The sequence below is a fragment of the Lissotriton helveticus genome, chromosome 1_1, assembly GCF_964261635.1.
Source record: "Lissotriton helveticus chromosome 1_1, aLisHel1.1, whole genome shotgun sequence".
Lineage (NCBI taxonomy): Eukaryota > Metazoa > Chordata > Amphibia > Caudata > Salamandridae > Lissotriton > Lissotriton helveticus.
This window is the reverse complement of record NC_136057.1, coordinates 1,288,761,449-1,288,777,547: the sequence shown is the minus strand read 5'-3', so window position 1 is coordinate 1,288,777,547 and position 16,099 is coordinate 1,288,761,449. Positions and strand designations below refer to the sequence as shown.

The following is a 16,099-nucleotide window of genomic DNA, read 5'->3' as shown; positions in this document are numbered from 1 at the left end:
AAAGCAACCAGTGCCAAAATCGGCCTTGAACGGCAATAAATTGAAGATTTTTATGCAAAGTGTTCTTTTGAGGAAGTACTTGAACTAGAAAGGGGCAGTTTGAGGTGTAGTGTTTCTGTTATTACAGCTGATAAAAAAAGAGATCGAAGAAGGAATGCGTCTCCGCCTTTGCAACGGTAACTGTAACTGTAGGCTGGCATACAAATGTGTGTATTTGGACTGTCATACACATGCAGTACCAAGTAAGTGCTCACATACGTGTGTCCTATATGATTTCTATAGGAGAATTAGGGAAAATCACTGTATGAGCGCCATACAAGGATGCTGAGAAATTGAGTCTTTGGCCATCTCACCAAGAACTCCATGACATTGAGTAGCACATTTATTGTTTAAAAGAGTCGTCATACATTATCTAAAAATGGCCAAATATAACAAATGTGAATAATAGTGAATCCCAGCGGTCACCAGCAACATTTGTTCATGCCTGGCCAGGCTAAAGCGAATTTCCTCAAACAGAACTCGTAAGTAGGGGAGCCTTCATCTTCAAAATGGGCATATTCGGAATAATGGACTTTTGAGGGAGCATCCTCTGGGAACAAAGAACTCAACCAGACAGACTGAATCCTAAACGGAACACTTTCATCTGCAAGTGTTCTACACTGTGATGTAGATGCGACCTTACTAAGTTCTATCACCGCTAGCATGCAGACAGGGGGATTTTAAAAGTGGATGTTTACGTTTGACCTGTCTCTGGTAATCTGTTGTTTGCAAGCATTTAATGTGAACTTTTAATATATTGCATATTAAAATTACACGTTACTAGTACATTGCTTTATATCTTAACAGATTTGCAAATCCTTGACTGAATTTTGCCTGTCCATGAATTTGTCATTGTTAACCTCCTGCTAATGATCTAAATGTTTTGTTGACTGTCGGTCGAGTTGTCTGCCTCTCATCAGTTTTTTTTTATTTTGCTGCAGTTTCTGCCTCACAGATATATACATTATGAGGAGTTATTTTCAGTTAGACTTACTTTGCAAAACAACCTAAACTGTTTACTAAAGCTGTCTCTACCATTCATCTTACTCTTCGGATTTTCTTGCCATAACTGTTGGCTTTCTTTAATATGCACCTACGTATATATGTGAATTGTGTTTAACGCGCATGACATCCTATGATCTGTAAAAATCTATGGACGGCTTTGGAGAGAGTGGCTGCATTCAGAAATGGCAGGTAGTGATTGTGCTCAGATGAGGCCAATGGGAGGAGGCTGGCAAAGCATAGTCTGGAATGAAGAGTTGGGTTAGAAGGGGGGGGGTAGAAAACAAGACTGGGGCAGTGTAAATGGCATAGACCTGGTAAAAGAGAGTAGGCAGAAGGAACATTATCGAGCACAAACTTGAAGACTTGGTGGGTAAACTGTGATGAGTTAGGGATGTGGTTGGAAGGCATTTACCTGTGGGAATAAGACCAGAGAAGGAGAGTTGGTTGAAGAATAAGGGAGATTGGCCAAAAAAGCAGAGACTGGAAGAGGATTGCACAGGCTAAAGGATGTGGTAAAGTTAAAAAACACAAGAGAAGTCGGGAAGGGATATGGACAGGGTATATGTTGTGTGGCGAGCAGACAAATGACAACAGAAACCGTGGTTCTGATAGAGTAATGCATGCAACTTTTTAACCTTCAACCACCCCCATGAATAGTGCTGTGCATGGGGGGGGGGTAATACCCATTGAAAAAAATTCTGGAATGAGATGCCCTGAATGTAACAATACTCATTCCAGTAAGAATAGGACTAAATACTAGAAATTGACCTACTGTCTGTATCTCACAATTTATGCATTTTTACTCTTGCCGCGTGTGTGCAACTTTTTTCTCTTTCCGAGATCGATACTAATTACATGTGAAATATTACTAAAACGTTTGATATGTCTGTTTTTGTTTTAGCTCCTCCGCCACCACCTTTCCGAGGAGGGCCACCCCCACCCCCACCTCCACACAATTCAGGTCCTCCGCCACCTCCGGTCAGAGGAAGAGGAGTACCTCCACCGCCTCCACCTCCTTCTAGAGCTCCAACTGCAGCACCCCCACCTCCACCTCCGTTCAGGCCTGGCTCTTCCGTGCCTCCTCCACCTCCAAACAGAGTGCACCCTCCACCACCTCAAGCTCCGGCTGTTTCTTCACAGTGGGCCCCACCACCACCTCCTCCTCTACCACCCTCAATGCCCGGGTCTGGGGCACCTCCCCCTCCACCACCACCTCCTCCACCGCCTCCTGGACCTCCTCCTCCACCTGGACCATCTTCCGATGGTGATCTGCAAGTTTCAGTTTCTTCAGGAGGCAAGTCTGCCCTCTTGGAGCAAATAAGAGAAGGAGCGGCACTTAAGAAAGTGGATCAGAAAGATCAGAAAGAAAACAGACCGGCATCTGGCATTGGAAGAGATGCACTATTAGATCAAATCAGACAAGGCATACAGTTAAAGTCTGTAAGTAAATACTGTATACTTTTCATTTTGGTACTTTATAACAGGTATATCTAAATATATTCAAAGAGTAACTTCTTTATTTGCAATAGAAACTAAGTTTTAATCTTTATGAAGTTATGTTGTTATCCTTGTAAGCATGCAGGGTTCCAAATATAATGTGAATGTGAAGTTAAAACTAGTGTAAAAGCATAGAAGGTGGTTAAAATTAAATCTAATATGATGTGACTTATTGCAGAAGATATTGGACTTTGCCATATTTAAGAGAAAAAAAGCAACTTAAACAATGCGTGCATAAAGTTAACTGTACTATATTTACATGAGTGGCTGAAGCAGCCGTAGTAAATACCAACATATTTATTAAAAAGCATGCCACTGCCTGCAAATCAGCAAAACCAGACCTGGTGTACTGGATCCTTACAAAGGAAGCCTTGGATAAGCAAAATTAATTAGGCAGTGGTCACTCTGAGACATTTTCTAATATATTCTGAAACAAAAAAATAAATTGGGAGCATAACTCAACTAAGCTGTTGCAGCATCAGTGACTGCAGTAGACGGCCACACCAGTGATCACAGCTGCCACCATGGTTTGGAAAATAGCTATAACAGCTGCCCACAAGGTAAGGACCACAACACATGTAACCACAACAGAGATAGCATGACTGACCACACCAGCACAGCTCACGACAGCAGTAAAAATGTCTGCAACCACATTTGCAGCTACAGTTTTTGCCACAGTTAGGACCACAGCTGTAATAATACCAGAGACGAAAGCATCAGTCACAACTGCCACCATGGCTTTTACCACAGCAGCAGCTACAAGAGCTACAGCGTAAGCAAATACTACAACAGCAGATTCAAAAATAGTTGCTAGCACAGTACTACAGCAGTGACCACAGAATCCACAACAGCTAAAATCACAGCAGAAACTCTAGTTGTTAACATATTTGCCAGAGGACAACAGCAGCAGCTACAGTTGTACTGCAGCAAATAGATAATCTGCTACTTTAGCAGAGAGACAACATCAAGCTACAACAACGTGCACCACAGAACCAAACACCATGACAACAATAACAAGGAGCGGGCAACTGCCAGCACAGCCGTAATAACCGCTGTTGTGACCAGCCCAGGAACCCCAGCTGTCACAAGGTAGAACAAACTGATTTTGCCACATTTGTAAGCTAAGACAGCTGAATGAAATAAACTGTTTATTAGAACTTCATGATGATCAGAGATACTCTTGTCATTGGGTTTTAAGTTGATCCAGGACTGACTATGATTTATACTTTGTATGCCTTTTACTCGGTTCCCCGAATACCAGGTACTAACATTAATAATAACTTTTATAGACCACTTTATTAACTGCACTTTGATGTTTGTAAGCAAATAATACTGTTGCTATTTACTCAGTTTGTTCACTGCGAAAGGATGGCTGAAAAAGATTGTTGGCACAGTGGGCGGGATTCACCTCGAATCAATGGGTCCTCAACATCATAGGCAAGGGTTATTGTTTAGAGCTCATAAACACATCAGCAAGCTTCCCCCCTGCAGGCAAAGCCTCACCCCCAGAACATCGGCACCTCTTTCAAGAGGAAGTAGAGACACTCATTCACAAGAGGGTCATAGAGCTTGTGCCGCTCTCCCAACACGGCAAGGAAGTGTACTTTCTCCTTACTCGACCTCAGGCCACTCAATAAATACATCCTGTCAGAACACTTCCATATGGTGACAGTGACACTCTAGGATGTCAACCCGCTACTACAGCAAGGCAACTTCATGACTGCTCTCGACCAGAAGAAGGCCTACTTCCACATTCCGATACAACCTGCATGTTCCCAGTACCTCCAGTTTGTGGCAAGTGGCCAGCTTAATCAGTTAAATGTACTGCCCTTCAGGGTTACTGCGCCCCCAGGGTGTTCAGAAAGTGTCTTGCCATGGTAGATGCTCATCTCGGAGGAAGCAAAGTCCACTACTTCCCTTACTGAGATGACTGGATGATCAAAAGCGCAACCGAGCAGCAGTGTTTTGCTTACAGTCCACCATAGACCTGCTATACAGTTCCGGATTTACCATCAATCCTACATTGTGCCACTTCCAGCCCCTTCAAGTCCAGCCATTGGGGAGCAGTACTAAACTATCACTGGGAAAGCCTATCCAAGCCCAACAAGGGCATGTGTGGCTATAGATACTCATGCTATGCATTCTCCTGCCATCTAGTGTTGGGCACAAATGTGTGCAACTTCTTTTTCTTTTAGAAGAAGTCTTTCAAGTCATGAGGTAGAGTGACTCTTCCTTTTGGTGATAATGCACATGGGCATTGACTCCATTGCTAGATTGTTTTCTTTCTGTTTTCGGGTTCGGACCTGTGCTCCGGTTTGACACTGTTGTGGTGCTCTTTCGGTTCACACGGCATCTTCCTTCTGTCGGAATTCTACTTAGATTGCATTCCTCTTCTTTCCTGTGCTGGTCAATGTTTGAATACTTCAATCGAGCCGGGTTAGTGTCAACCGCGGCCTCTCCTGGGCTTCGCCTTTCAGGCCTACTTCCGCCTGGCCTACTCCCATCTCTCCACCATGCCTCGACAGTGATGGAACGGACGCCTTTTCACTATTGTCCTCGATACCATGCGAAATGCCCGCATACTGATCTACATAGGATCTGTAATTTGTATCTGTTGCTGGAACACAACAAGGCCGACTGCGACGCCTGCCGCTCGAAAAAGACTCTTCGCGACCATCGCGCCTGTTGGCTTTGGATGTCGCTGTGTACCGTAGAAGATACACCAGACCTGTTCAGTCCCTGCGATGTCTAGGAGGAAAAGCACCCACATCCATCAGCTGCAGATGAAGAGGCTTTCTCCCTTGAAGGCAGTTCCTGCTCTTACCTGGTGATCGAGGACCTTCCACCTACTCAGCGGTCCTTGAATACGGCACCCCCTTCCCTGTGACACTATCCTGAGCAGCCTTCTGCTAAGAAGCATGCAGCTCCTCTGGAACATCAGACACAGGTTTTCGGACCACTACTGCCTTTGAACCATGGCCGGCACTGAGCAACTACTTCGGAAGCCCCACCCAACTCTGGCTTAGCGCTGAAGAAATCTTCCAGAATTAGCGTTTCGGCTCCGACCAGCCCGGCACCAAGACGGCCTTGGCATCGAGCCGACCCTCTGCATCGAGCCGACCCTCTGCATGGACTTCACCCGCCTCAGCACCGAGCTGTATCGGCGGCGAAACCATTTCGGAGCTGAAGTCTTCGCGTCGACCTCCAAGTCCAACACCAGCACACCAGTCGAGCCCATCCTCCATAAGGTCTGGGAACAGCTCTATTCAAGGCAAAAGCAGCAGTCATCTGGCCTCACACTGGCCGCATCCTTGCCCGCCCTTCAGGATCTGCTGCTCTAGCCTCTAAATGGCAGCTATCCTTCCTGAAAGCTTCGGATGCTCCAGTTCCTGCAAAACTATGCAGGAAGGCAGATAAGATTACTAGCCCCTTACCTTTTGCACCACCATCATTACCACTCATTTCTGCCCCTTTGCCTTCGCCCTTCCTACCTCCTTCCAGAAGGGACCCCCTTAACTTAAGTAGAGCTGCTTCCTTCCATAAGATGTAAATCCACAGTGATCCCATAGAGGACTTCCTTTTTCTAAACCCTTTCCTCCGCTCACTCCTCCACCCAGTATCTCCCAATGCTCAAGGGCAAGCTTCATCACTTCACTGAAATTTTTTAAGATAGGCCTCCCATCTGAGAATATATAAAAAAAAAAAAATATATATATATATATATATATATATATATATATATATATATATATATATATATATATATATATATATATACATACAAAAAAGAAGGAGAGAACTCTGGGTGGGTCTCAGTTTAGGTGGAAAGCAGCTCCTGTCAGAGCGCACTCAACACCAGCAACACTCTAGATCTGCTCACCTCAAATGTCTGTTTTTCTATCAAAGTTTTTAAGCATAGGATTAGACAGTGCTATCCATGCCGAGATAGAAAATGACAAAGTCTTTCGCCATTTAAACAGCAAAGTCTTTAAGCATAGGACTAGTACAGTGCAGTCCTTGCCGAGCTGTCAAATAACAAAAGCCATTTATCACTCCAGGCACAATATTACAGCTTTGAATTGGTAAAATACCAACTCAAGCCAACCTGAAATGAATAAAAGCAACCCCTGACACAGTGTTTCGCTCTAATTAGAGCTCTTCAGAGAGGTATAGCTTTGTCCAGACACAAGGGAGCACCCAGTATTAAGTCAAAACAAAACCCTTTCAGGCATAGAGTGACGCATAAATTATGCAAAAAAGGAGAACTCTGGGTGGGTCTCAGTTTAGGTGGAAAGCAGCTCCTGTTAGAGCACCTCAACACCAGCGACACTCTAGATCTGCTCACCTCAAATGTCTGTTTTTCTATCAAAGTTTTTAAGCATAGGATTAGACAGTGCTATCCATGCCGAGATAGAAAATGACAAAGTCTTTCGCCATTTAAACAGCAAAGTCTTTAAGCATAGGACTAGTACAGTGCAGTCCTTGCCGAGCTGTCAAATAACAAAAGCCATTTATCACTCCAGGCACAATATTACAGCTTTGAATTGGTAAAATACCAACTCAAGCCAACCTGAAATGAATAAAAGCAACCCCTGACACAGTGTTTCGCTCTAATTAGAGCTCTTCAGAGAGGTATAGCTTTGTCCAGACACGAGGGAGCACCCAGTATTAAGTCAAAACAAAACCCTTTCAGGCATAGAGTGACGCATAAATTATGCAAAAAAGGAGAGAACTCTGGGTGGGTCTCAGTTTAGGTGGAAAGCAGCTCCTGTTAGAGCACTCTCAACACTGGATGACACGAGTGCTTCGTGGGCATAGGGGGCCTGAACCACAGGAATAAATTGGCAGAGGGAAGGCTGACACTGCTATTGCTTTCCACCCAACAAGGATTACCATTTTAACTATGAGGATAACAGCGGAGCCTACTTGGTTAATGAACTCAGAGTCTCCAAGGCATTACTATGGACTACTAGAACCAGCATGCAGCTTGGGTGACGCCCACCAGGGCGGGACTCTAATTTGTAATAAAACAGTTGTTCTTGAAAGCCCGCTGTTTTTCCTCATTGCCGCCAGTGATCAAGAGCTGCAAGAGCTCGAAACGCGTATGGCACTTGGAACGCGAGCAGCCCGCTGACCTGACTGCTGCCTGAGGAGTTGTGTGCGAGTACCCCGATGCGTGTGGCATCTCCAAGAGGGCAACTCTTTGTTTTGAAATATATATATATATATATATATATATATATATATATATATATATATATATATATATATATATATATATATATATATATATATATATATTATATATTATATTCAGCGCCCACCCGACTTACTAGTCATCACCACGGCCTGTAAACGAGTAAACTCCCAGGTCAGCAGAAATGCCCCGCCACCAGATAGAGAGCAAACGCATAGATGCGGCTGGGAAAAGGATGGCAGTTTAAACAGCCAACCATTTGCGTATAGCAAAATCCATGGGTCTCCTTGAAAGACATGACTATGCCCACTGGGACGAAATGGAGGAGCTTCTCCAATGCCTCACTGAGGTGCATAGGAAGCTTACCCAAGAAATAGTATCAGAGGGCAAGATAATTTCTAATACTCCCATTCACTGCGCTCTGGACTCAGCTGACACCGTGGCTAGGGGGGTGAATACTAGTATTCTCCTCTGCAGACATGCATGGCTACTTACTTCTGGCTTTAAGCCAGAAGTAAAGCAAAATCTGCTATACATGCCTTTTGCGGGATCACCTTTTTGGCCCACAGGTGGGTCAAATTCTAGAAAAAGAAAAAAAAAGATACAAAGCCGACAAAAGCAATGGGGACACTTCAAATACCAGCTCCTCGTAGTTCCTTTTGCCGTGCATCCTACTCTGGAGGTTCAAAGACCACCTCCTCTGAAGCCTCCACCTCTTACCAGCACACACAGGACCAGTAATCCTCTCCTAGGGGTTATTTTAAAGGGTCCTATAGGGGCATCAACTGCAGAGGCAGGGTAGCTCCCCAAAAGGAGTAACACCCGCCACCAAACCCTGACTTGCCTCCTCTTCCTCATAATACCGGTCAGGGGATGCATACAGGAGTTCTTATCCACGTGGCAAACCATCACCTCAGACCAGTGGGTGTTGGATATTACCCAACATGGCTATTGTATGGAGCTCACTTCCATGTTACCTGTAGGCATCTGTTTGGGGCAAGTAGTTATATATAGCAAGGTAAGTAATATTTTCATTTCCAGTCGCTGAACCCATTTTTCAGCCATATCGTCATGTAACAGTCTAGACGATCATGCACTTCCCCGGCATGATAGCCTATTGTAGTACAATAATTCCCCATAGGAGGTTGGTGGAACAGCAACAACCTGTTGCAAGCTCGGGCCCTTTTTGGCCCAGTGCCCTTGGTGACCAGCACAACGGACGCATCCCTCACTAGGTCGGAGGCACACTTCCAGGATTTGACTGTTCAGGGCATGTGGAGGATCTCCAAATTAACTACCTGAAGCTCCTGGCCATCCAGCTAGCACTCCAGGTATTACTCTGTCACATCCAGCACAAGGTAGTCCTCATTCATACAGTCATTACCGCCATGTTCTACCTACAAAAACAGGGTGGCACTCACTCCACAATCGTCTAGTTAGCCAGGCCATTTGGCAGTGGGCACTCCATCAAAGAGAAATTGGCAGAGTGGCTACCAGAAGTGTACTACGATTTTGTAGACCTGCTCCGCAGGTTGCAGCAACAAGCCCACCAGTGGAAACTCCACCCACAAGTCCTGCTCTCATACTTCCACTGGTGGGGGTTCCCCCACATAGACCTCTTTGCCACCACTGAAAACGCAAAATGCCCAAACTTCATCTCCAAGTATGCACACCCACAGTTCATGGCACTAAGGATGAACTCGTCAGGGATATTTGCCTATGTATTTCCCCCTCTCTCACTAGTGTTTGTGGTTTGGAGTCGTTGGTAAACAGCCGTCACTCTTATCGTGGTGGCTCCCAACTGGGCCAGACCGCCTTGGTTCACCACCTATCTCGACCTCTCCTTACTGCCTCATGAGAAGCTGCCAAATCATCTAGAACTTCTCACACAGAGCCAGGGCACGCTAAGACATCCCAAGCAGCTAAATCTTACGGTTTGGCTCCTTTTGTCTTAGAATTTGGCTACCATAATCTATCTCCAGAATGCATGACCACCCTGAAGGAGGTCCACAGTCCTACAACAAGAGCCTGCTACGCAGCCAAATGGAAAAGATTTGCACACTTTCGTATTCCGAGGCACATCATCCTCTCCAACCAGCAGTCCAAGACCTTGTCTGTTATCTGCTTCACTTGCTAATATCGTGCCTCGCTTCTACTGCCATTAGACTTCATTAAGCTGCAGTTGCTGCTTACCTGAAGAACAGGCAACATATTTCACACTTCAGGGTTCTAGTCATTAAGGCCGTTATGGAAGGACTTAAGAGCCATCCCACCCAGAGTACCACCTGCCTCCGCTTGGAATCTCAACATAGTTCTCACCAGACCTATGGGCTCACCGTTTAAATGATATTTATTCCCTCTGCTGTTCCTTTCCTGGAAGTCAACTTTCCTGATGGCAATCGACTCCCTAAGAAGTGTCGGTGAGCTTCAGGGTCTTGCCCTGGCAGAACCTTTGTTCCAATTACATAACAAAAGACTAGTCCTTGGGACAAACCCCAAATTTCTCCCCAAGGTAGTCTCTTCTTTCCACCGCATTCAGACGGTTAAACTCCAAATGCTCTTCCCTCATTCAGTCTGTTGCACAGAGGGCTTTTCACAAACTAGTTGTCAAAAGAACCTTCATTTATCGCACTAACAGGGCAAAAGCCTTCCGTAAGACACTAGTATATGGAGCGGTCCCAGACCAACAAACACAATAAACACTTAATCTTCACACAGTTAAATAAGATCAAAATCAAAAAATAATGCAGGTTGACAGTGTTTTTATTTCCACTGAACCCAGAAGAACCGTATAATGGTTGTACATTCGCTGATATTAAGCACAACATTTTTAAGTGCGCCCACACGAGGGAGGGGGAGGAGTGCAGAGGGAGGGGGGGTGTTTCAATTAGTTAACATCACTAATCAAACAAATCCATAAGCACAAATCCACAAGTGAAACCATCATTATCATTGATCCATGAATGAAAGATCAAGACAAACACATGTTAAATAAAACATTCTACATAAAACAGACTCCTGTAGTGATTTTTAATATCAATCTTGGGGTGAGGAGTTCGTATAGGTAGAAGATGGTCTACGTTTCGACCCAGAGGTGTAGGATATTGGATCCTTACTCGAGGGTCTTCATCAGGACGTGGGGGGGTGAAGGAAGAGGTGGGGCCGGGTCCTAAGTGTAATATGAAAAAATGCGCATTATTTTAAACGGTCTCAAAAGAGTCCCGACATACATAGATTAAAAAGCCCGCAGGCCCGTCATAAGAGGAGTTAGGAAAGTTTAAAAAGGAGGGTAGGTAAACTGAGGGCGGAACAAAGAGGATTACCTGGCAGCGCAGGTAGACAAGGCCACAAGCCTGCTGGGCGTGTTGCGTCTCCAGGCAGGGCCCAGTCCAGATTAATATTGGAGTTGTCTGAAAAAACATAAGAGACCAATTCGGTACAGTGCCAAACACCTATGGTGGCCTGTGTAAAAGCAGGTAGGGGCAAGGGCGACAAAGGCCTACCTTATAGTGATTAGGACAACCGTTATGGATGGCCCGGCGGGTGGGGTCCCTCAAGTACGTTTAGGCACTCCCCAAGGCGCTCGTCTGAAAAAACTAGTGGATATCAGGTATCAAAATCAAGCAGGCAAAATGGCACGCATTGTCAGAGAATTGAGACCGCAGAGCTATGACTCACCCAAAGGGGATTTTTTTCGGAAAGGAGCCGTCTCAGCGTGTCTCCGTGAAAGTGACCGGGGCCTCCGTGGCCTGAGCGTCAGAGTGCTTCAGACCGCCATCTGGAAAAACGAAGAAATGAGGAAACGGATTGCTCTAGATAGAGGGGTTAACAAACGCGTCTGCTTTCGGAGAACTCACCCGTGTTGGGTAAGAGCGGAGCCAGCGTCAGCGCGTGTCAGCCTGGAACCAGGAAGGGTTGCCATGGCTACGCGGATCGATTTAGTAAACTCCTGAAGAAAGACTCAGACGCGTTGCTGAGTGACCCGGTAGCGTCCCATTACGAGGAAAGACTGGTACACGGGGATTATTACAGAGGGTGACGGAGTTACATTGATATATTGATATAGGTTCAATCTGCAGGAAATGACACTCCCGAATGAGCCCCAAATAGACATAGAAATTAGGGGTGAATTAGAGACCACACACAGCAACATGTTGCGCGAAACTGCCAGGCATGGTGGTCTGGCGCGCAGTGTCTCAGAACAGGGTAGATCAACTAGTCAAATAGACATAAACACTATGAGAAAAACTATGAGAAAAATTATATATATGGGGAAAAAACCGCATTCAAGGGAAAGGGCATTCGTATGTGTTGATAAACCAAAATATGCGCGGACCAACCCAGCATGGTAGTCAAGGCGCATATGGGTCAATTGGATATTATACAAGGAATTATATTATACAAAAAGTCCACATATCAACCTTTATATAATCTCTCAATGTGGTCATTGGTATGCAGCACATGTACTCCATGGTCGCGGACCAACCGTACAAGGTAGTCTAGCGGCTAAGAGTCAAACAAGTCAAGTTGGCAAAAATGCGCCTAATTCCCAATGTAGCCCATGATATGCATTGCATGTGACACCAAAGCGTGGACCAACCGAACAAGGTAGTCAAACGCCTGGATTCAGTGGAAAAAACACTCAGACTGGATTAAAGAGACAAAGGAGTTAGAAAGTCAGATTAATAGTGTGTGTAGGCACCCCCAAGCTTGGGAAAGAGGGACCTAATTCACAGCGTGGCCATTTGTGCGAAACTACTTTCTGATTCATTCAGACCCATGGACACTGAATCAAAGAGACGAATCCATTTAATTTCCCTTACGTTAAGGACGGGTTCGATGCTGCCGCCCCTAGGGCCCAGTCGGACCTGTTCCAGAATAGTCCATTTCAGACTTTCAGGGAGGTGGTTGTGTGTGTTGCAGTGATCGACCAGCGGGGCTCCCACCACCTTACATCTCACGCGGCTGCAGTGCTGCAGAAAACGTACCTTCGCACGTTGCTGTGTCTGACCCACATATATCTGGTCGCAGGGGCATATTATGCAATACACCACATTGGTGGAGTTACAATTGGTGTGTGACTTGAGGGAAACTTGATGTTGTTTGTAAGTGAAGATCTTCGTCTGGATGGTCGACGGACAGGCTTTGCAGGACCCACATCGATAGTGTCCCACAATAGGAGGAAGGTTCCACATGGTTGTAATGGATGGTTCAGCTGGGCTCGATAGGAAAGAGCGCACCACATGGCGGTTGGTAAAGAAAGCCATGAAGAGAGCATGGTTCAATCCCAGAGAGACCTTACTAGAACCAGGAGACAAACATAACAAGGATGAGGACCGCATGATCTGTGTTACAACTTTTTCCACCAAAAGTAACAGGATAAAACATACCATCAATAAGTATTGGAATCTGATATCTGAGGACCTTAATATGAAGTGCCCTCCTCTCCACGCATTCAAAAAGGCAAGGAACATCCGAGACCATGTGGTGCGCTCTTTCCTATCGAGCCCAGCTGAACCATCCATTACAACCATGTGGAACCTTCCTCCTATTGTGGGACACTATCGATGTGGGTCCTGCAAAGCCTGTCCGTCGACCATCCAGACGAAGATCTTCACTTACAAACAACATCAAGTTTCCCTCAAGTCACACACCAATTGTAACTCCAACAATGTGGTGTATTGCATAATATGCCCCTGCGACCAGATATATGTGGGTCAGACACAGCAACGTGCGAAGGTACGTTTTCTGCAGCACTGCAGCCGCGTGAGATGTAAGGTGGTGGGAGCCCCGCTGGTCGATCACTGCAACACACACAACCACCTCCCTGAAAGTCTGAAATGGACTATTCTGGAACAGGTCCGACTGGGCCCTAGGGGCGGCAGCATCGAACCCGTCCTTAACGTAAGGGAAATTAAATGGATTCGTCTCTTTGATTCAGTGTCCATGGGTCTGAATGAATCAGAAAGTAGTTTCGCACAAATGGCCACGCTGTGAATTAGGTCCCTCTTTCCCAAGCTTGGGGGTGCCTACACACACTATTAATCTGACTTTCTAACTCCTTTGTCTCTTTAATCCAGTCTGAGTGTTTTTTCCACTGAATCCAGGCGTTTGACTACCTTGTTCGGTTGGTCCACGCTTTGGTGTCACATGCAATGCATATCATGGGCTACATTGGGAATTAGGCGCATTTTTGCCAACTTGACTTGTTTGACTCTTAGCCGCTAGACTACCTTGTACGGTTGGTCCGCGACCATGGAGTACATGTGCTGCATACCAATGACCACATTGAGAGATTATATAAAGGTTGATATGTGGACTTTTTGTATAATATAATTCCTTGTATAATATCCAATTGACCCATATGCGCCTTGACTACCATGCTGGGTTGGTCCGCGCATATTTTGGTTTATCAACACATACGAATGCCCTTTCCCTTGAATGCGGTTTTTTCCCCATATATATAATTTTTCTCATAGTTTTTCTCATAGTGTTTATGTCTATTTGACTAGTTGATCTACCCTGTTCTGAGACACTGCGCGCCAGACCACCATACCTGGCAGTTTCGCGCAACATGTTGCTGTGTGTGGTCTCTAATTCACCCCTAATTTCTATGTCTATTTGGGGCTCATTCGGGAGTGTCATTTCCTGCAGATTGAACCTATATCAATATATCAATTTAACTCCGTCACCCTCTGTAATAATCCCCGTGTACCAGTCTTTCCTCGTAATGGGACGCTACCGGGTCACTCAGCAACGCGTCTGAGTCTTTCTTAAGGAGTTTACTAAATCGATCCGCGTAGCCATGGCAACCCTTCCTGGTTCCAGGCTGACACGCGCTGACGCTGGCTCCGCTCTTACCCAACACGGGTGAGTTCTCCGAAAGCAGCCGCGTTTGTTAACCCCTCTATCTAGAGCAATCCGTTTCCTCATTTCTTCGTTTTTCCAGATGGCGGTCTGAAGCACTCTGACGCTCAGGCCACGGAGGCCCCGGTCACTTTCACGGAGACACGCTGAGACGGCTCCTTTCCGAAAAAAATCCCCTTTGGGTGAGTCATAGCTCTGCGGTCTCAATTCTCTGACAATGCGTGCCATTTTGCCTGCTTGATTTTGATACCTGATATCCACTCGTTTTTTCAGACGAGCGCCTTGGGGAGTGCCTAAACGTACTTGAGGGACCCCACCCGCCGGGCCATCCATAACGGTTGTCCTAATCACTATAAGGTAGGCCTTTGTCGCCCTTGCCCCTACCTGCTTTTACACAGGCCACCATAGGTGTTTGGCACTGTACCGAATTGGTCTCTTATGTTTTTTCAGACAACTCCAATATTAATCTGGACTGGGCCCTGCCTGGAGACGCAACACGCCCAGCAGGCTTGTGGCCTTGTCTACCTGCGCTGCCAGGTAATCCTCTTTGTTCCGCCCTCAGTTTACCTACCCTCCTTTTTAAACTTTCCTAACTCCTCTTATGACGGGCCTGCGGGCTTTTTAATCTATGTATGTCGGGACTCTTTTGAGACCGTTTAAAATAATGCGCATTTTTTCATATTACACTTAGGACCCGGCCCCACCTCTTCCTTCACCCCCCCACGTCCTGATGAAGACCCTCGAGTAAGGATCCAATATCCTACACCTCTGGGTCGAAACGTAGACCATCTTCTACCTATACGAACTCCTCACCCCAAGATTGATATTAAAAATCACTACAGGAGTCTCTGTTTTATGTAGAATGTTTTATTTAACATGTGTTTGTCTTGATCTTTCATTCATGGATCAATGATAATGATGGTTTCACTTGTGGATTTGTGCTTATGGATTTGTTTGATTAGTGATGTTAACTAATTGAAACACCCCCCCTCCCTCTGCACTCCTCCCCCTCCCTCGTGTGGGCGCACTTAAAAAATTTTGTGCTTAATATCAGCGAATGTACAACCATTATACGGTTCTTCTGGGTTCAGTGGAAATAAAAACACTGTCAACCTGCATTATTTTTTGATTTTGATCTTATTTAACTGTGTGAAGATTAAGTGTTTATTGTGTTTGTTGGTCTGGGACCGCTCCATATACTTCAATCTATTACCCAGGTCCCACTGACCACATGGGTCGAACCCTTCTGTCTACAACACACTTCCGTAAGACACAGCAGCACAGTCTGTTTTTCCAAATCACACAAGGGCTGCGCTCTCTCTAAAGTGGAATAGTACGCTGGCTGCCCAAATGTATCCAAACCTGTTACTCCAAAACCATAAAACCTTTGTCTGTCCCTCCCGGACCCTACTCTGTATGTAAATAAAGAGGCGTCTGTGACTTTCTTATGTAACATTCTTATAGCTGACTTCTGCAAAGCAGCGTCCTGGTCTA

The 16,099-nt window shown here is 45.6% G+C and overlaps 1 protein-coding gene across 1 annotated transcript in view; it reads left to right on the top strand.

Moving 5' to 3' along the window:
* WASL (WASP like actin nucleation promoting factor) overlaps window positions 1-16,099 on the top strand; it is a 281,837-nt gene that overhangs the window by 251,818 nt on the left and 13,920 nt on the right. The window contains exon 9 of the mRNA XM_078680931.1: window positions 1,946-2,484. Coding sequence (XP_078537057.1) covers window positions 1,946-2,484 — 539 coding nt within the window. The remainder of the gene's footprint in view (window positions 1-1,945; window positions 2,485-16,099) is intronic.